The 21518-nt window shown below is 42.3% G+C and overlaps 1 protein-coding gene across 15 annotated transcripts in view; it reads right to left on the bottom strand.

Moving 5' to 3' along the window:
* EIF4E3 (eukaryotic translation initiation factor 4E family member 3) overlaps positions 1-21518 on the bottom strand; it is a 524749-nt gene that overhangs the window by 466027 nt on the left and 37204 nt on the right. For 4 of the 15 annotated variants that reach the window (XR_011250848.1, XR_011250847.1, XR_011250846.1 and 1 more), the window contains exons 7-8: positions 18990-19147; positions 15849-16001 (exon numbers count right to left, since the gene is read on the bottom strand). Coding sequence is in view for 2 of the 15 variants with exons in the window: in XM_069561653.1 (XP_069417754.1) it covers positions 19101-19147 (47 nt within the window). In the remaining 13 variants the exon portion in view is untranslated. Of the gene's footprint in view, positions 1-7238; positions 10747-15734; positions 16002-17158; positions 19148-21518 lie in introns of those variants that run through there. The other 11 variants (XR_011250845.1, XR_011250851.1, XR_011250850.1 and 8 more) reach the window with 5 other exon arrangements.

Raw genomic sequence — 21518 nt, 5'->3', positions numbered from 1 at the left:
TGGATCTTGACTCCAATTCTTCCTAAGTCTTAGGACTAAAGCACTGAACCTCTATTTCATTATCTATAAAATGCGGATGGTGATGATGAGTCAGTGAGATAGTGCAAACAAAGGGCCTCGCATTAGTAGGTGTTCAGTACAGGTTATACAAAGAGAGGGGTTAAGAGAAGAAGCCTGCTGTTGGATCACCTACATTTGATTTCTGGCTCACCACCTCTAGCCAACTGACCTCATGCAGGCTGGTCACCTCACCTCACTGGATGAGGAAGGTTCCTGTGAGGCTTACTGACATTCACAGATGTAATTTACAACAGATTCCAGCACAGAACTCGATAAACATTATTAATCATATTATGATAATTATATAATTTCTTTAATTTTATCTAGGGGAGCCATGAAGACCGATCTCCACTGCAAAGGAAAGAGATTACCCTACAATTTGAGGGTGATGTGGAGGGGAAAACAGCTCAATATCAGACCATTTTCCCCCAGTAATTGGAAGAGACTCTCAGTTAGACAGCACTCCCTCTGACATCAAAAGGGCTGCAGGATGCCACTCACACTGGCTAAGCAATGCTGGGCAAGTCTTTCCATCTTTCTCTTATTAGCAAAATAATAGTAATACACTAACGATATTCATTTGTTACAAAGGTGACTTGAACTAATGTATACAGATGCCCTTTGTCAACTCTTACATGCTACCTACATTTGAATGGTTATGAATCCAGAAACACATACTTTAAAAACACACACGGATTTGAAATTTCATTCGAACAAGAGGAAACTAAACACTTTTTAATGTGTGCTTTTATTTTTCATTCCTTTGAATATTAATAAAAAAAAATTTTAAGCTCCTGTCTCAGGTAGAAGAAGAGTGAAGACACTTTAATTTCCGGCGGTGCCAGCACCCTGGATTTGGGCTTCACCCCCAGCTGCTCTCAAACCAAACCAAACAAACAGTATGTCCACCCACCCGGGAGACTCAAAGTAACTCTGGATTTCTCTTTGCCGAGCTTCCTGTGGGTACTTCAAAGCCTGGAGACTCTGCAGATGTCTTGGTGGTGATGTCTCTTTAGCAAACACATGGGAAATACTCCAATAAGAGAGAGACCAGCTCCGCAAGAGGAAATTTGGCAGCAGAAAGAGAGGGAAGTGGGCTTGCAAGTGGAGCTGATGAGCACAGTTGCCCAGATTCATTCCTCAGACATAAGGCGCACATTTGCAGCTGGGGTCTAATCCTTCAGTTCACCTCCAGCACTTCAAGCAAGGAAGTATTTCTAGCCTGTGAGTAGTCAGACCCAACCTGACTAGAAAGAATTATATTCCATACTTTCCCATTGGCAAGACCCTCCCTGCAAACTGCTACCTGCATGGAAAGATAAGAACAGGAGGCTTGAGAACAGTACACTTGAGAATGGGGAGGGGGCAGCCGGTAGAGGATGGGTCTTATTGCCCATCCAGTTATTTCCAAATTTGTGTTTCTTTCCCATTTTTGATTCTCCTCCCAATTTCCCTTAACATAAAGTCAGGGACTTTTTTACTCTGAGCAGCTCTTAAGCCTTAACACAGAAAGTAAATCTTGACTTTCAGGAAAGTTCTTTTGTGGATTAAAATCTGCTTTTTGAATCAAGCAGCAGCTCATCATTTCAAAACAAGAATTTACTACAGAACAACCTTTCCTAAACACCTGGACATGCACTGTTAACAGTCTGTGTAGGTGGCAAAGCCACTGCTCCCAGGCCAGCTGGGCCCCGGGGGCTTGCTTCCAATGGTGGGTTTGGTCCATTCCATTCCTGGCACACACTCCCTGGGCATCTGTAGGAGGCCTTGCAAGGCAAGTGGCCTGGACTTAACCAGGGGTGAGGACTGCAGCTATAGGCCAGAGCCAAGCCCCCTCCTCTACCGGGGAACCAAATCCATGGAACCAACCAGGCCTTCACCTAGGAGATGCTCTGTGGACTGGCCTAGTGTTCAGCCCCAGTGTTTTACACTCCAAAGATCCTTTGAATACTGGTGGCAAGCCAGTGGCTATTTTCAAGTGACAATCAGAGTCTCTTCCTTACCAACTCTAATGGGCAGGACAGACAAGCAGGCAATCTCCACAGACTAGCTGTGGGCTCTATGGGGAAAGGTGTGTGGCTCTAAAGAGAAAACAGGGGGAGAGAAGGGAGGAGAGTGCTGCCAGGGCCCCTGGGTGGTCACTCATCTCCAGGGAGGGGCAATGGGAATGGGGAAAGGAAACAGGAGGGTATCCACAAAGAGCTGGAGACTTCGCTCCCTGTGGGTTAATCAAGGAGTCAAGACTTTATTCTTATTGCAACTGGGACCAGTTCCAGCCCCTTGGCTTCTAGGCTTATGCTAATTGGTAAAATTTACTGAGCCTGATACAGTCAAGAACACTTCACAAAATCAGAGCAATGCCCTTATCATCTTCACTCTGCAGCTGAAAAAAAGGAAGGCTTTGCATTTAGGTAACTTGCCTTATGTCATCCAGCTACTGGGACCTGAGGCTGCGGTGGATATTTGTTACCCAGTATCAATACCCGCTTGTCTGGGGAGCCACCACCATGACTTCACTCCTGCATTGCGGATGGGTGTGTTACTTAAGCCTGTTGCTGTCCACAATAACTGACTCAGGAATAAGAATGAGAACCAGTTAGAGTCAATGGTACACAACCTTTGGACTTAGTGGGATGCCAGAGAGAGAAAGTAAGGAAAAAGTCTGTATTTCTGGACTTAAAACTGGAGGATGCAGGTTTAATCCTGAAGAACGAAGACAAAAGAAACATAAGAACGAAGATGATAGGTCTTCTGGATCAAACTCTGCCTGAAGCCATTTCTCCACAATTTTCCAGTTACATTATTCATATTTTTTTAAAGACAGTCTGAGCTCATCTTCCTGTCATGTGAAATGAAGGAGTCCTCATGCAGTGGGGCTTATGGTGGTCCTCTTGCCTTGCACTCCTAATTTTTTTTTTGTACTCCTAATATTTTAAGCCACTGAAGTTAATTTGGCGTTTTGCTTAATTCGCGAAGCTTTTTCTCAGTGAAAATTTCAGACTTGGAATAAACAGAATTCAGAAAATAAAGGCAGAGTCGAGAAGAGGAATGTGTTACTTAACTGCAAAATTAAAATTGCCCAGGGAAAAGGAAACTGGATGTGGAATATGGGGAGTCAGGTACAGATCCTGCTCTGAGGCTCAGCAGCTCTGTGACCCTGTGCAGGGGACCCTTCCCCTCTAAGCTTCAGGACCCCAGCTATGAAATAAGTGTCACTAGATAGGACCCTGATTCAGGTCAGTGACTGCTTCACATGCTGCTCTTGAATCATCAAAGGTTGACCAGCACACATTTAGAAAGCCCATTCATCTACAAAAGTAAATGGAGATGTGTCTTCCAAGGAAGTCCCCACCTATTGTATCTGGCACACAGCTGAAAAAGTTTCAAAGAAAAAAGTGACATTGCACTTGCGCCCACAGAGGTGGGATTATGTAACTGCCAGCCTCTAGAGGACCTAACTTGTACCAGATCTTGCAGTCTCTAGTGGCAGCCCTTGGAGAGGGTCTCCAGACTCATTTGAGTCCTACTGTGCTCAGGAAACCATACGTCACCACCTGGCCGACTAAGAGAGAGGACTCTTCTCTGGGCTCACTATCCACCACTGTGGACTCTCTATACATCAAACCCTTACTAGAGTCCCCAAAGCACAGCTGGTCTTAATCGTTTCTTGAGGCCTCCATCTAGTTAACTGGGAGGAGGCCGGCAAGGATCTCAGGAAAACCACACTGGTTATTTCATCAGGGTTGAGGGGATGGGCTACACATAGGTAGTGACTTGGAAATAATCTGATGAGCTGAGTGCTTTATTTACCTATTCTGCTACAAATCAACCTCAGAATTGCTACAGCTTTAAAAAATAGATACTTTTGAACTCCATGCAATGAAGAAAGTATCTCTAAGAACTGGAGATAGGAAGTCGATCACTGTAATAGACTTTGAACACAAGCTGGTTGTGGTTTTTTTTTTTTTTTTTCCGGTCACACCTTGCCACATATGGGATCTTCCTTCCCTGACCAGAGATGGAACCCAGCATCCCCTGCATTAGAAATGTGGAGTTTTAACCACCCGACTGCCAGAGAAGCTGCTGCGAACTGCTTTTAAAACCTGCGTTTGGTCCCAGGTGAATACATTCTGTCCCCCAACAGCTCAATCTAGGAACGCATTAGTTATATTTCGTCTGCAACATGAGATTTAAAATTTCGTAAAACCTGAAATACACAAAATGAAATGGACACGAGAAATGGCAACAGAGCTTCATTAGAACAAGCATATGTTATAACTATCCCTGGAGGAGGGCATGGCACCCCACTCCAGTATTCTTGCCTGGAGAATCCCATGGACAGAGGAGCCTGGGGGGTTACGGTCCATAGAGCTGCAAACAGTCAGACCTGACTGAGGCAACTTAGCCCATGTTCGAACTAGGCGTCAAAGATGCCTTTCCTTGAGCAGAGAGTGCCTCCTCCGCTCCCTGGGCCCCGAGGTCTCCACAAAGACCTCACACCACTTTCCAAGACCTCACACCACTTTCCCTTTGACCGACTCATCTAAAAGACATTCTAGGGCTGCCCTGTCTAAGGGCTCCACGTGGGCAAGCAACAGCCACTGACGAAACCCAGATCCCGAGAAGACCGCCGTCACTCCCATTTCACCCTCAGAAGCCGGCACATTCTCCAGCTCCAGCCCACCGTCCCGCAGAAGCTGTGAACAGCAACAACGCTGGCCCGGACTAGAATTCAGCGACAGGAACCCAAGAGGCATAAGCCGTTCGGGAAGACGACACACAACAAGCAAAAGAATGAGACGTAAAACCATGAACCTCCGCTGAAGTTTCCTCGGGGGCAACCATTTCTGCCTCTTGGTGGGAAGACGATGCAAATTTGTCGATTCGGGTGAGGGATGAGTTAGTTTCTTATTGGGGGGTGGGGGAGGGGGAAGCGTTCCAAACTCTTGAAAGTCCAAGGGGACTCACCCCCCCGGGTTCTCTCCACATTCAAACCCCCACCTCCCGAGCAGTCAGGAAGGCAAAACCACGCTGACGGAGCCTAAGGGTCAGCGTAATCAAACACGCGGACCAGACGCGTGCTACTCATTAATCACCCGTGCCTCGTACCGCCTGTGGGCAGGCGGTGCCGCTCCGCCAGGCTAATCGCGTTGCTTGGGTGCCTTTCTCCAATACAGTGTCCCTTACTTCCTGTACAGCTCTTTGCCTTCTCCCCTCGCCCCAACTTTGGCCCAATTTTCTTGCGTATCTTCAGATATTCATAAACACATTTCCTTCTAATCATTTAGGAATAAAAAAAGGTGATGGGGGATGCGGCCAGCTACCGTTATTATTGTTCACATTTGTTAAAAATGAGCATGCTTTAGCTTTATCCTAAAGGGGAAAAAAAAAGAACTTTCATAAAAAATAACAGGTTTCTGGACTCTACTTCAGAGTGTGATTAAAAAAAAAAAAAAAAAAAACCTGGCCAAATACCTTTAAAAAACAAAAACACCAAACCCAAACATAAAAACCCAGACTAACTTGACCAAAACGCTGCATATATCATGAGACATTAACATCAAAACCTACATAAGAGCGCTTAACAGTCTGTCAGGAGCCCTCATGCATAATTTTTTCATTGACTCTTCCCCCCCAGTGATGGGGGTGTTCATCTTTCCTGTTACCCAGATGAGCAAACAGAGGCTCAGAAGTCAGGCAGCTCATTCGGAGTCACAAAACCGGCAGGCTGGGGTGTAGGGAGGTGCGAAATGGTCTCATTCCAAACACAGTGCTCTCTCCAGCCACAAAAGCTATCCCCTAAGAATGGTGCATGGGTTTCTCAAGATGGGATGTCTGATGGGCTTTTGACAAAGTGGCTCCTCCATTCAACCGAGAGCAGAGCCTCACTGGGGGTGAGGTGCGATGTGAAAATGCCACACACACACACACACACACACACACACACACACACACACACACACACACACACAAATGGTCTCATTCCAAACACAGTGCTCTCTCCAGCCACAAAAGCTATCCCCTAAGAATGGTGCATGGGTTTCTCAAGATGGGATGTCTGATGGGCTTTTGACAAAGTGGCTCCTCCATTCAACCGAGAGCAGAGCCTCACTGGGGGTGAGGTGCGATGTGAAAATGCCACACACACACACACACACACACACACACACACACCCAGATTTGTAGAGGAGGGCTCCACTCAAGCTGGAGGGATCGGAACAGGCTTGACGGGCAAGGGGACCTGGGCTCCCGCTCACAGCACCAGGAAGAGGTGAGCAGGGTGTGACTGGGGTGCAGGGCTAGAGACACGAGGGTTTGGCTGCCGCAGCTGGGAGCCCACATGTCAGAGGGCAAAGTTGAGGGTGGCACTGGAGCTGCCTCACAGGGGCAGGCAGAACCTCTGTACAGTTTGCTCATTGCTGGAATCTAAACGACAGCTTTGAGTGATTAAGGGTCCTGGAATGCTACAGACATTTTGAAAACGACCTGTCAGGATCAGAAAGATACTTGGAGGAGGGATCTTCAAACCCAGTGTCATAAATGAGAGATGGTCCCACGTGACCCCACTTTCCTCTGCCCACATGTATCAGCCGTCAGTTGACGTTGGGGCTGTGGGCCAGCAGACCCTACAAACTTATAGAAGGGGAACCAATAATGTGTAGATGTGTGTGTTTTGCCTCCATTACTACAGGGGGGAGGGAAAAAACCTTCCCAGACCTCTTTTCAAAATTGTGACCTCAAGGTATGCACCCTTTATTTTGTAAAGGCATTTGGGGGAAAGCGTAAAGCTGGCCCAGGACAGTCAGGGGACCATATTTTGTGCAACAGCAATTCTTCTAAATTTAGAAGGCAGAGCAATCACAAGAAGGATGCGAGCAGTGTCCTTGGATGCCCCACAGAACAGGCGGATGACAAAGCTGCTAAGAGGGGTTTGCGTTGAAATCCTGCGCTCCCCGATTTAGCAGAATGCTTCTCTCGCTCTCTCCCTTGAGTGGGTTGTCAGAGCAGACCCACAGCAATTGCATTTTGAAGCCCATTCCTTCACCTTGTCTTAGGCCTGCCTTCACAGGTACATAAATCCCCCAGACTTGGGGAATTTCCTTTCTAACCAGGTAGAAGTCAATTTCCTTATCCAAACTCAGGGCTATATCCAACATTTGCCAGATATCACAGACGGATTTCTTTCTTTCTTTTTTAACCTCATCTTCACAGCAGAAACATAAAAGGGGAGATCTATAAACATTTCAGATTCATAATATACTACTTCCTCTCGGTCTTTTTAAGCAGAAACTTTGCTCTTGAGTAAAGGTGAGCATCTACTAAGAAGTCATTTTCTCTGTCAGGGGGGCTCGCCGTTCACTGGGTCGCAGCTGAAATGTGTTTTAATAAGGCCTTTCTCCTTTACAAGCTCGGCTGGCTTTCAGCTCGTCCCACAGCCGCAAGCGGGAGGAAGATGCCTCTCAGATATCCTTTTGTTACTCTAATCAGAGCCAGAAGGGCTGTATTGACTTTCGGGCCTTGGGGAGTTGTAGTTCTTTTGTATCCATCTCATCCAAGAAATCAAGTTTGATTAATTTGTCATCAAGGAAAATGTGTGATCAGCTCAGAGCCAGGCCTTTGAAGAGGAAGGATGAACTTGGGCTTGCAAAAGTCCGGGTCAGCGGGCAAAACAGCAGTGGTGCCTAATCGAACAAGTTCTTCTCAGAGCTGCCTGTTCTCATTTAAAACACTTAAAACAAAACACAAACCCTTTTTCACATAAACATTCAGGGGTGGATTGCTCCCTGGCCAGGGTCTCCTTTTGTTTACTTTAATTTTGAAAATAGAGTTATCAGGGCTACAAAGCAAGACCCGGAGACCACTGAGCCGTGCCACAAAGCACAGGGGTGGAAGGATTTGACCTCCTGCCAATCTTAAAAGACCACGGAGAGTGGGAGAGCCGCAGGGCTGAACTCAGTGTCAGCACGTGCTTCTGGAATGAATAATCGGAGGGGTCTCCAGCTGGGTCATGGGACAGATGCTCATTTATGATGCTCTGGTCTTGTTAACCTGCACTTAGTGGAGTTCCCAAACTGCTGAAAATGCATAAGGTAGCGGCCCCGAGATATTATTTAATCCGAGACTTAGTGTCATATTTCTTGTTCAGATGCTATATATGCTTTATAAGGAATTACAGGCTTTTAAAAATGACAGAGTAAGCAATCTTTAGACATTCCACAGTGTAAGAATCCCCATATTTAACATGTTGGTGCACAGGCCGTTTTATGACGGTTACCCCTCAGGTAGAGACATAAAGACACAGTGAATTACTGAGCAGAAGTCGAGGGCTCGCTTGGCTTTGAAAGATGTTTGAAAAGCAACAACAAATTATAAACAGCCTCTGTGGTTACTGAATTCATTGTCAAAACTATTATTAGAGAATTTTAAAACAATGCTGAGATTAGAGAAAACACTCAGCTTTAGAAATCTAAGGATATTTTAATTTAAAAATAACAAAACCAAACCTCTGCTTAGGGTAACATTCAAACATTCCTTCATTCAAACATGCATCGAGTTTGCAGTATGTGTAGGCATTTGGAAGTCAAAGATATTTAAGAACCATTTCCCGTTTTTCTTACCATCTAGTGCTCAGAAGTTTCAATGATATTTACCCATCCCCTGAACTGTAAGCTCCACAAAGAATGGATGATGTCTTGTTTATTTTCTTATCCCTAGTGCTTGGCATATCTTAGTTGTTCAATACATACTAGCTGAATGAATGAGTCAATATCCCATATAATCCTTATCTCAGCTATATTAATGCCTATCAATGTGTCTTTAAGGTATCCAGGATTAAAAGAATATACTTGTTATTTAGGGACTTTTTGGGAGCCTGCTACAGGCTTCATCCCGTGTCACGTCTGCAGGCCTGCAATCCACACTGGACAACACCAGACTAACACAACACAATCTTCCTCAGCTTCAACCCAAGTTTCCTCAGCCTGGAAACATTTTAATCAACCAAACTTCCTTTTTATATTCCTGAGGAAGGAAGACAATCACATCTTTAGAAAATCATTAATTGGAAGGTTCATTCAGGTTTTAAATGGGTTCATGGCAAATGGACTTAGAAGCCAGGCACACAGAGTTCAAGTGAAGAAGGTAGATCTGTTTTTCCCAATAGAGTGTCATGAGGTGGAACGATCAGTAAACAAGCAGTTGGGAGACTAGTGAGTTTGGCCAGTGTTGCCACCAACAACTTGCAGGACCTCAAACAGCTGAAGCTGGGCCAACCCCTCAAGAGGAAACTGAAAGCTTCACTGGATCAGCTCCATTCTCTTTACTGGATGAACTTCATGGACACAGCCAACCGAAGGAAGTATTTACTACTGCTTTGCAGAGCAAAGTACTGAGCTGGGTGCCTAACTATGCTGTTTGCTTTGAAGAAGCTCCACCTTCTTCCCTCCTAGAGATGAGGAACCTGGGGCTTAGAGAAGACAAGTGACTTGCTCAAGACTCACGTTCACGGGATCTCAATCCAGTAACAAATTCCAAACGAAGCTCCGTGCTTGCTGCCCAGTCTGCTTCCCTTCTAGAGGCTCACACCCAAGCCTGCGTCAGGCATCCCAGAGGGGTTCAACCCAGAGAGAATCCTAGAGTCTCCCAGCAAAACCACCAAACCTTTTTACCAGGATGCTTAACCTTCTGGTCTAGGAATCAAGTTCCATCGTCTCTGCTCTTCTTTGCAGTCTCTGGTAGAAGCATTTGCAAACACAAATAGTTAAAGGTCACGTCAGAAGCAGAAGAGGGATTCTGCATGATCCATCTGTGCTGGGATAATCCAGAATTGGCCATGAATATGTGGAAGGGCCTACACTACACCAGTAATTCTTTTTCACCTGCCATCCACACCAGTCAAATGTGTTATTCTTGTACATTCTTTGGAGAAGAGTGTGAGGCATGTGCATCCACAGATTGGGCACTCAAGTGAGGCAGGAAAGCAAGCCTCGAATATAAACTTTTTAAATTCCCAGTTAAAATCCTGAGAAAATAAGCAAGCGGGTGGTGCATCCTAGTTATAAACTGGTTGCAAGTCAAATCTGCTCATGCGGAAATGACGAAGAGAAGCAGATTAGAAAACATGTCCTTTTTTCCACAGAAGGTAGGGAATGAAGGAAAGATCATTGATTTTAACAGCCACAAGATTTAGGGATCTGCCTGCAACTTTGCCACCGACTGTTTCTGTGACCTTACGCAAATTCTTTATACTCTCTGGGTCAGGAAAACAGTGAACTAATAAGGCCAGTGACTATTCTATCTCTTTCTTAAGGCTGTAGAGCCTTTCCTTCAGAGACAAACTCATACAGAATCTCAGACATCAGACACATTATCTCGCCTCTCTGAACCTCAGTTTCCACATACAGAAAGTTGCGACAACAATGAGATCTACCACCTAGAGTTTCAGAGTGAAGGACATTCATTAACTCATGTGATTAGAGGGCATGGAATTCCATACACATTAGCTATTATTTTCAGTGATATTAGAGCTATGACCAGAGCAGCATACCTCAGCAGAAGCCTGACAAACTCTGCCCAATGGCTGACTTGTAGGTAGCAACTGTTTACAGAGTGTCACTCTACACTTACCTTTTAAAGAGCTTATAAATAATTTTTCTGAACTCAATCTTCGCAAGTATAACGGAGCTTCTGTATACAAAAATACAAAGTAAGGTTTATCACTTGGGTGATAAAACCAGAAAGAAAACAAAGGAAGTGTTACTGTAAGTCAGGGTAATGGTTATTTTCATGAAGAAGGTCACCAGGAGGAGACTCGTCATTGGGGCTCCTGAGGTAGTCGGCCCAGTTCTATCCCTCAAGATGGGTGCTGTTAGAAGGATATTCCCTTGGTAACAATTCACTAAGCTATACATTTGTGTTGGGTGGTTTTCTATATTCTTGTTTTACTTTGCAATAAAAAGGTCTTTAAAGTGATGTTTCATAAAACACAATCAGTGAGTACATAAATACACTTACTGGTTTCCAAAATGTTAAGGTTTTGCCACACAATGCACGTCAGTATGGATGTGTTATTGTTTTACTAGACTTTTAAAAATAAATTTTACAATAGGAGCTTTGTTTGCAGTATCTAAAAGTATTTCTGTAGGACCAGCCACCTGGGGAACATTCTTTGAAAGAGAAGGGACTTCTGTTAAAATTTTATTTATGGCTCTGTGATTTTTTTTAAAGATACACTCTGAAAATCAAAGTCTTGTCCTTCAGAGCTTGACTATCTTCACAAAACACCAACCTTGTTTGCCTTTAAAGGGGGCACAGTGCTTTAGGGCTGAGCCTTCACTTCCATTATTCTCCAGCAGTCACAAAACACCAAACTTTTCTAGGGCCTGAAACCTTTCTCTAGGTCTGTGTTTTTTAGAATTCTATGTGTGAAAAAAAAAAAAAATGATTTAAGTTTCCTGAATGAGAGGAAATCGGGGAGTAAAAGCTTGTCCACATCTTTGAGGCTGGGAGGAGCACACACATTTAACCATACCATCTGTACAAATGGTACCAGAGTTCAGTATGCTCACGACTGGAAGGGTTTATGATTTATGCTTGCTAGTTAAATATGCTTATGATTTAAACTTATTTTCTCTGGCAAGAAATATGCTAGTCAGCACCACCACCAAGCCAGATGATGGGAAATAGATACATATTTCAATGATACACATTTTAACTTGCTGAGCCTTGTACATGCTACTGTTTTCTTTTCATAACAAAAGACCTACCTTCCTGTAGGATTCCAGAGATTTTTAAAAACTACATTCATTAGTGAAAGCAGTTAAAAATTCCTTAATAGCAGTTACTACACTAAAAGAGTCTACTGGTGTTGGTCTTAAAGACACTGTATTTCAGGTGGGAAGGCAGAGCCTGTGCTTATAAAACTACCAAGAACACATCCCACAAGTGCATTGATAACTGCTAGGTGATAAAATGCACACTGAATACATGACTGCAGCTTTCAGACTCAAATGGAAGAGGAGATATTAGGAAATCTCAAAGCCTTCAGAGTGTTGTGCCCTGCCCCTCAAAACTTGCATGAAATTCACTGGGTTAAAATCAACTGGGCATCATATACATAATCCTGACTCCTCCGTATTCTCTAACAGCCTAATTGAGAAAGGAATATGAAAAAGAATAGATACATGTATATTACTTTGCTGCATACCCAAAACTAACACGACAGTGTTAAGCAACTGAACGCCAACATGAAATAAAAAGTTAAAAAGAAAGAGTTTGCTGCTTTCTTCTGTTTGTTTATAAAGCGACAGGGTAGCTCTAAAGCAGGAGTAAATCTACTTGGCTAAACAAGGAACAGCTGAATCTTATGGGCAAATTGGGGGACAAAAAAGAAACAAGCATGATTGGCTTATTCTAAAATGAAACCATTCTTGGCAGAGGGTTAAAAAAAAAAAAAAGAATGCAAATAAATGAAATGTGTTTTCTAAGACACCAAGATGAGCCCTACCACCAAATATATTCAAGAAGGGAGTAGAACAAACAGAGATACTGCTTCCTGTCAGAGGAGCACGGCAACACACTAGGGTCAGATACCATGCTCACGCGCATTCAAACAGGTGGACAGAAAGCTGCAGTAGGTGCTGGAATAAACAGGGTTTGACAGTCAACACATAAATACCTGGGACCTTCTTAAGATGAAGCAATGTGGTTAAATAACACCGCATGAAATTCTAAACCCGAGGGACTACATTTCTATACTACAGAACCCAATTACGGCATAAGAATTCACAGCAACAGATTAACAAAAATCTCAACGTGAAGTTCTACAAATTAACGGACACTTAAACAAACCTCATGAAGTTCTAACCTAAAAGACAGGAGTGCTAATTCACAGCAGTATAGTCCCAAATTAGAAACCAGTAAGAACTTTCTCATGAAAAGGCCAAACACGTGCACTAAACACATAAATCACTACATGTTTTCAAATAAGAAAGTTACAGTCTAGTCTTACCTGATGGCTGCCAAAGGCTGGAATAAAAATTACTGACTTAGAGATGCAACTTTCACATGTATCCGAAACATCAAACACAACACACAATATGAAATCAAAAATAACTAGAACAGAAAACTCTTCGGTCTGACCTTAAAAATACTGAGCAAATCACTAGATGAAGCCAGATCAAAAGGAAGGGCATTACACCAGCTTGTAGCCATATGTGAAGGGGCCCCAAAAGCACAGGGCACAGATGGTATACCATGGGGAGGAGGGGGCACAGGCAGATCCAAGAAATCAAGCAAATAAACCTGGTTCAACTTATACAGGTAACACAGTTCAAAAAGAATGAATAATTTCGAATGCAGACTGATAAGATTTTAGATTTGGGACAAATGGTGCTGGAGGTCCCAAGCTAAAGTGTGCCCAAGTCTAAGCTCTGAAGTCCTTTTATGTAACAATTTCAATGAAGCTGAAATCTCAAATGAGGAAGACATGCAAAGGAACGGTGATGTGTTAATAACTAATTACTGAGAAGACAGTTAAAATCTTTTGGTAAAACCATACAATGGCTGCCTGCCATATTATCTGACTAAGGGCTAAGAAATTCAGGGGTGGGGGGGAATTTTAATGTATATGCACCAAAACTAATATAGCTTTACTTGAAAATTTAAAAAAACCTATAACTTAATTAAAATGCTCAATGTCCTTTAATATTCCCCACTTTTCACCAATATAAATTGCTAAAAATAAAATTTTCACCTGCTAAAGTCAATTTTTTGTATGTTAAAAAAAAGCTCTACACAACACTCAGAAATGATCATATTTACCTCATTCTTGTTTCTCTCATGTAAAGTTGCCAGGTTAGTAAATCTCAAACACTTCCAAAATAAAAGTTTCAGAAAAATTCTCTGACTTCAACATGAGCAGTTGAAACTGTCATGAACAAATCATGCAGTTTGTTAAATGAGTCAATCACCTTTTTCAGGAACCAACCAAAACAAAAACATTTAAGACAGATTTCTTCAACCTCATGATTTCTGAAGGACACCATAGAATATCCAAAAGGCTATTTTATTGGATATTCTAGTAAGGCACATTCAAAACACACACACATATACAATGGGACTCTCAATTGTAGTAGCAATGATGGACAAAATAATACTGACTTCTTGATGACTTTCACTTATCATTAACATGGTTTAAGGAACACTTACTTGATTTTTTATTTGATACTCTTATGTATCTAAGAAACCTTCCAGTTTAGTAACAGCTTTGCTAAGCCACGTCTAGGAATGACAATTAATTTTAGTGGAAATTCATTCACGGGCTTCTTTGATAGTCATTCGAACAGTTTTGCGTTATTTTACATGCAATTTTATAGCTCTATAACGTTCATTTAATCTTGTTCAATGATGCTGAACCCCAGATGCCATAAGACATTATAGAAAAGTAGTTACTGCACATATGGGGTAACTACTTTTTCTGAACATTAATTTCTTTTCTCTTAACAGGCTGAAATGGTATTTAGAAAAGAGAAAAGCCTGCCACTCTGTACTAAAGGTTTTATATTATGGACTTCCGGAGATGGGCTACTTATTACTACTTGTGGTGCTAGCCATAAAGTTCTTATTTACGAGCATCATCTTTTCAAGTCTAAGTAATAATGGCTTTCTCCAGGCTTCAGAAAGTTGTTGGTATTATACAACTGAATCAGGTCACCTGAGAGAGCTTGGGGGGGTAGGGGTGGGATGCTCTGTTCGTTTGTCATATCTAGGGATTGGATATAATCAGGGATGCACGAAATGGGGGTCTAAGGACGACCCATACTAGAACTACTGGGGCACTTGCTAAAAAGGCAGGTGTCTGAATCAGAAACTTAGGTTTGGGGTCGAGAAAGGAAGCACCCCAGTAATTCTTCTACAAGCTAAGGGACAAGACGCCCTGGTAGGTGATCTCAAAGGTCCCTTCCACCCTAAAATTCTAAGAGTCTGTGAGTTTTCTTTGAAGAGTCAAGTTGCATTAGCAAGATCTACAAGACAGTGACTTTGAGCCTCAAAGGGCTAACCTAAACAAGAAGTACTGTTAGATTTTGATGCATACGTAAAAGCAGAAAACAAAAAGATCATCATCAGATGTGTGAAATGTGTGTCATCGATTTGGGCTTTTCTCCTCATGCGAAATGCAGAGGCACGGCCCACCCTAACTGCTACACAGGAGATGAGTTCCAAGGGGTTTTTCACTGCACTCCCATACCTAACCTTTTCCTCCTCACCTTCAGACTCCTCTCTGAGGTTGAGGCAGTTCTCCAGGCATTTACAATCCTGAGTCACCGAACTCTCTTGTGATCGGTCTCAATATCCTCCATTAGGAAATAAACCATCTACAGGCAGTCCTCTACTTCATTTGTAGTGAGTGGAATGTGATAGAAACGTCAACACAGGAAAGGTGAACACCAGACTTACACTTTTAAAGGGGAGGTTCAAATTTAGAAAGCGAACACAAACAAAAGAATCCAACTCTAATTTCACTTCTCCCCTTGGACACATTATTTGCCTAATATGATGAAACATTTCTGGCATTTCTTATATGTTGGTTTATTTCATTCCTTCTCTTCCTAACTGCTCAAAGGCTCAATAAGAGCCTAAAATTTGAGATTTTTTAAACCACATCCGGAGTGTTCTATCGTTGATACAGTTTTATTAGGTGTAGGGGAACTAAACCTCTACTGGTAGCATCTCATCAAAGTTTTATAAAACCACAAGAGCAATAGGCAGTAGAATCTTAATGTAATTACACAAGCAGAGCTGGATACATTATGCTGCTGAGCCAGGACCGTCGGCTGGAAGGCAGCGCCACCGTGTGATCGATCTAAACGTTGTCAGTTTCATGTAAGTACAAAAGTTGGGATCCTCTTGGAGTCGGGCATCTTATAGCAAAGCCCCACCTCCTGGAATAATAAAGTTATTTTAGAACGCCACACCATGACACTGCTTCAGGATAGAATGAGAGCTGCAAGGGCATCTGATTATGTACGTGTCTATCAATGGCCAGATTGGATCAGATATTTAGTGCACGATTGGGGCAACTTGCTTTGGGGTTAGAGGGTGTTCCCTGTTTAAGGAAACTTGGACTGGGATTTAGCCCTCAGACTTCAGTGCTCAGCTGCATCACACTGGCTAGTCCCCTGTCCTTTCATAAAAGGCAATCTCTGTTGGTAGATTATACATTATGTTAAGTGGACCCAACAATACTCAAAAGTTTCTTTCAACTATGAAGTCTTGTGACCGTATGTAGGATGTGGATATCAGCTAAATTCAAGACAGTGGAGAAAATCAGAGTCAAGTCAAACTCAGAGTTTACCGGAACTGTGTTTTCCTTTCCGTATTTTTCTCCGTCAACTATATCCTGAATTTAATAGGTACATGATATTAAATGGACATGTTCTCTGTAAACTATACCCTCACCCGTCACTTTAGAAATGCAGAAAAGGTGGAGGAGGGAGAAGGAAATATCAAAATGGAGTAAGTCAGCATTCAGAAAGCACTTAAAAAAGAAAACCAAAATACAGACAAGTTACTTTCAACAGGTATGATCCGTCCCCAGTTGAACAGGAGGGACTGCGGATGACTCTACACAGAGTCCAGGCTACACCTGCAAAGACTTGGCGGAAAGACACCAGGCTTCTGCTGGGACTGCCCATTTTCCCTGGCCGCGGCCAAGGAGGGGACACTACCCTAACACAAAAGTCACATGCCCCACAAGACAGTCCCTTGTCCCTCAAAAGAGTATTAGCTTCTTTAATCCAAAAAGGTAATGAGAGGTTTTTAAACTGATTAAATCAGCTTAGTTCATACACTGTCCCTTATGAACTAAATATTCAATTAAAACAATTTCCAAAGCAAAATCTGACAAAATCCTCTCTCAGAGTAATTTAGATGATAGGTTCTTAACTTAGGCAAATTAAATCCTTCTCACGGTTGGTATTTCCCAGAGTCAGAAAGAGTTGCACAATTTCTCTGGGACAGAAAAATCTACTCTGTGTGTTAAGCCATGTTTCGCGATCATAAACAATAGAAACTAGAAAACATTAATGGGAGCCTAACATTCCTGTTCCTTTTACTTTATTTTTTTTCTTCAAAAGCTACATACATGCAAAACTTGAACATGTCATCACAATGCCTTAAATAAAGTTCAAAAATAAAAATACTTCATCATCCATTTACTTAAGGAAATATATATGACAATTATAAAGAAGATAAGTCAATTATATCCTTTCTTCTAATCTATCAGAAAAAATACTTATAGTATAAAAGAGAATTTAAACTCATGCCCAGAAAATTTTTTTCAATTCTTGATCAATAATTTAAAAACAAGTTGGATGTTGGCACAATGTTTAAAAAGAACACGTTCCAGGCTTTTGAAAATGGGTCTGATATCCTTATACCTCATTTTGAAATCACTGGAGAAACTCAAGTTTAGAAACAAAGCATTAAAAAAAAGCCATGATCATTTTTTTTTATTATGGTTGATGTGGTTAGTAATGCAAGTGAAGGGTACAATGATTGTAAAGAGATGTTGTTTGAAGTCCTTTAAAGTGTTTAAATGGAGAATTTTATTTACAAACTCAGGTTGGGGGTTGGAAGAAGCCCCGCCTCTCTCTGCTGGTCAATAATAAAAGAGGAATTAAAAATCCTGGGTGAAAGGAAATTTGAAGTTCACTGCCCTTCTGTGAGATGTATAAGCATGCCCTAGCTCCCCTGACTCCAAAAAAAAAGCTGACAGGAGGCAGCCTTTCTAAATGGCCCTGCCTTTTTCAGGCAGATGTAGTAGGAGGCCTGGCAGAGTGCAGGGAGGGAAATGGGAACATTCTGAGTGTTCCAGAGGGTGGTCATTTCCTTCTATTAAAATGTATTTATTTGGTAACATAATACGATGTATCTCAACAATTCCAAAAATTAATGTGAACAAAACGCATTCAGAGTTCAACTTTGTGAATGTTCACATTCATCTTGGAAATGAGATTTAACTTCTGCTCCTAAATGAAAAAGGCAGGGGAAAGTTGCCCAGGCTAGAGGATGATTGATTATTGGAAACGACACACAACATGAACAGGGAAATGGGATCATTTAACAAAATGTGTCTGAATTGATTTGGAGAGCCCTAAATGGGTACACACACCCAAAATTCAGAAGAAGGTTAGTTCAAACAATTAAAATATCACCTTCTCTTTAAATCAGAAATTACAAGGTTTCCTACTGAGACTAATCCTGCTACCACTCTAGGCCTTCTTTTGAAAAGGCCAAATTGAAATTCTGGTTGGAAAATACTTCCACAGAAGGTCCAAAGATTTACAGTTTGATATATATCCTGATACTCAACTGTGATTATAGTTTTCATGTTTGGCAACCCAACTATTATTTTCCTTTCATTTCTAACAAAAAAATTATTAAAAAGGAAAAATAAAAGATGTGGGTGCTGTCAGTGCAAAATCAGATTAAGTAAGGTTTTTCTTTTCCCTGGGATAGAAAAAAAAACAATGCCCAGTGCAGAGTATGTAGGAATGTGTCACAACAAATAATCAAAAGACAGGTTTCACCAAGCTAGTGTTCCTCGGAGGACAGTGTGGTTTTCAAAAGCCGTATTGTCACGATTATGCATATTCTCATTAACTAGGTACAGCACAGCTACTTAAAGGGAAACCGATTTCTTGTGCCTCAATGAAAGGGGAGTATAGAAAACAATAATTAGACTGAATGAGGAATTTAAAAGAGAGAGAAAAAAAAAAACTGGAGAGAAAAGAACAGAGAATTCATAAAGCCAAAAATAAAAAGAAAGAAAAGCAAGTAATGTGACAGTAAAAACCCACACAATCTCCCCCCCTCCCCACCTGCCACTTTGAGTCCTAATTGCTCAATCTGCAGGGGCAGAAACCCACTCTAAATGAACCAGCATCGGGCTCCGGCAGGTCTCCTCTTCACTCTCCCTCCTGTTAAGACCGTTTCCAAAACCAATCAGCAAAGGACAAAGAATTCTTTACAGAGTGCAATTAGTGTTTTCCACGTCCACCTTCAAAAGCATGATGCTCTTCATGGGCTAAAGGACAGAAAAAAAACAAAAAAGAAAAAAAGGAAAGAAAACTTTAAGCAAAGGATGGGGCAACCCTCCTCTAAGGCATCTCATTCAGTTTCCCCAAATGTTGGCAAGAACTCAAACACCTTTGTGTGCCAGTAACTGTTAGCTAAGGCGTGCATTTCCTGAGAAACGTAATAATGAGAATTAAAACAGGGAATAAACAAGCAATGGGCATGCTGCCTGTTTCTTCTTGCTGGGCTGGGGAGGATGAGTAATCCTGACAAGCTGATGAGGAGGATATGCCGGGCTGTGAGCAAATGCTGCAGGGAAAACGGGGCCCCCGCAGGATGCTGGGCTGGGGGTGTGGGCTGCCTCACAGAACCCAGACAGGGCCATTCACAAACCTATCTTGAAAAACCAAACCAAACAAAAAGTAAAACAAAACAGAGAACAACACAAGGGGGTAGCAATTCTCGTAGGTCCTCCCCTACCTCTAAACACTCTGTGGGGGAATGAAGTTTGATTAAACGGATGGGTCTTTTATTTTTCCCAGTCATGGTTTTTGTTTTTTCGTTTTTCCCTTTTTTTTTTCCCAGCCCTACGGGTCTGGCTTGCAAAATGACTAATTACAAATAGGAACTCTAGAATAAAAAATGATGTGACCAAAAATATTTTCCAAAGACTTACATTTTTATAAACTGGAAGTGGGAACTAGGAGGCCTGTGAAATATAGAATATGTCCTCCAAGGCAAAAGGCCAAGTTTGAAATTCTATTTTCCAGACCTGGTTCAACCATTATTATGAAGCGAGGGTGGATCCTCTTCTCTCAAGAGGAAAAGTTACTATGACAGGTCGAACACAGCCAAGGGCCACTCAGGATTCCCCATGCTTTGCCCCCCCAGCTCTTCCCTGCTAGGAAGGGAGTCCTGGGAAGGCAGACATGGGCTGGCCCATTTTATGTCTCCTAAGTCTGTATTTTTCAGATAAACTAGATTCTTCAGACTAGTGTGGGGGTCAGGGTTTGGCAGGGAATAGGATCATTTTCCCTTCAGGATTATCCTGGTTGTTCACCTAAACCTGGTCTTCACTTGGATGAAACACTGGGAGAAGCACCCTTTATAGCTCTGAGGGCTACCTCAGGTCAGCCCATCCTATGAGCATCCAGGAATCTAAACCGATGTAATTGAACATTTCTCTTATGCAGAAATTTAGAAATATTTCACTTTTTATGTTTTTGTTTTAATTCTTTTTAAGAAAGACTTTAAGGATAGACATTAAAGAAAAGATGGCCTGCTGTGCAATAAAATATATCAGTGCTGGATCAAGGTGGGAAGCCACAGGTCTCTTAGTGACACTGGGCACCAAATGATTCAGTCAGGAGAAAGGGACTGTCTGCAGATTTTTATTACTCCTAAGTGTGAGGGACAGCTTGGGGCAGTCACCGTTGAGACAGTTCAATTCCGATGGGTTATGGAGACAGAACAGAGCATTCAGAATCGGGTGGCGGGGGCGCCATTCTGAGAAACAGAAAATTCGGCAGGCTTTAGGTGAGCTCTGGCTGAAAGGGAATATAGAAAAGCTCAAAGCCAGGAATCAGCAAACTTCCTTCTGGAAGAGGGCAGAGAATACACATCTTAGGCTCTGTGGGTCTCAGGGTCTCTGTCTCAACTATTAACTCTGCCCTTGTAACATGAAAACAGCCGCAGATGATATGTACGCAAATGGGCATTGCTAGGCGCCAATACGCTTTATATATACATATGTATATGAAATGTGGATTTCATAGAACGTTCATATGTTACAAAATGTAGTTCTTCTTTCGATTTTTTTTCCAACCAGTGAAAAATGTGAAAGCCATTCTCAGCTGCAGCCCATACAAAAACAGGTGGGAAGGTGGCAGATTTGGTTTGACAGTGCAGTTTGCCAACCTTGGCTCTGAACAATTCTCACATCAGAAGACATTTGTCATTCAGCTGCTCTGAAGAACCTAACAGAATTTGGGGGGTGGCGGGGGAGGAGGTCTCTCTTCATTTCAGTTTCTTGGTCAAACGACCGATCTGTAGCCAATGCACAGAGAACTTTTATCAACAGCCTGACTCTCAGCCACCCGGCTGGAGGCCTGGCCCAAATTCATTAGGTTTCTTTGTTCATAGAATATCTACACTTCAAGTGGCTCCTGAATACTAACACCAGGATCCTACTTTAACAAGACAGAGGAAAGGCATGGAGTTGGCTGTTTGTAATCTGGCTCACTGGATCATTGTTCCTCACCCAGCTATGAAGAACGTTTCTGCCCAAACTTCCTTTTTCCAAATCAATTCTGCAGTGGATGGTGTATAACTCTACTGAGTAAAGGACTGCCTGCTTCATATAAATAAAGAGAACTGCTTGT

Source organism: Ovis canadensis, chromosome 19, assembly GCF_042477335.2.
Source record: "Ovis canadensis isolate MfBH-ARS-UI-01 breed Bighorn chromosome 19, ARS-UI_OviCan_v2, whole genome shotgun sequence".
NCBI classification, from domain to species: domain Eukaryota; kingdom Metazoa; phylum Chordata; class Mammalia; order Artiodactyla; family Bovidae; genus Ovis; species Ovis canadensis.
This window is presented reverse-complemented; position numbering and strand designations above follow the sequence as displayed.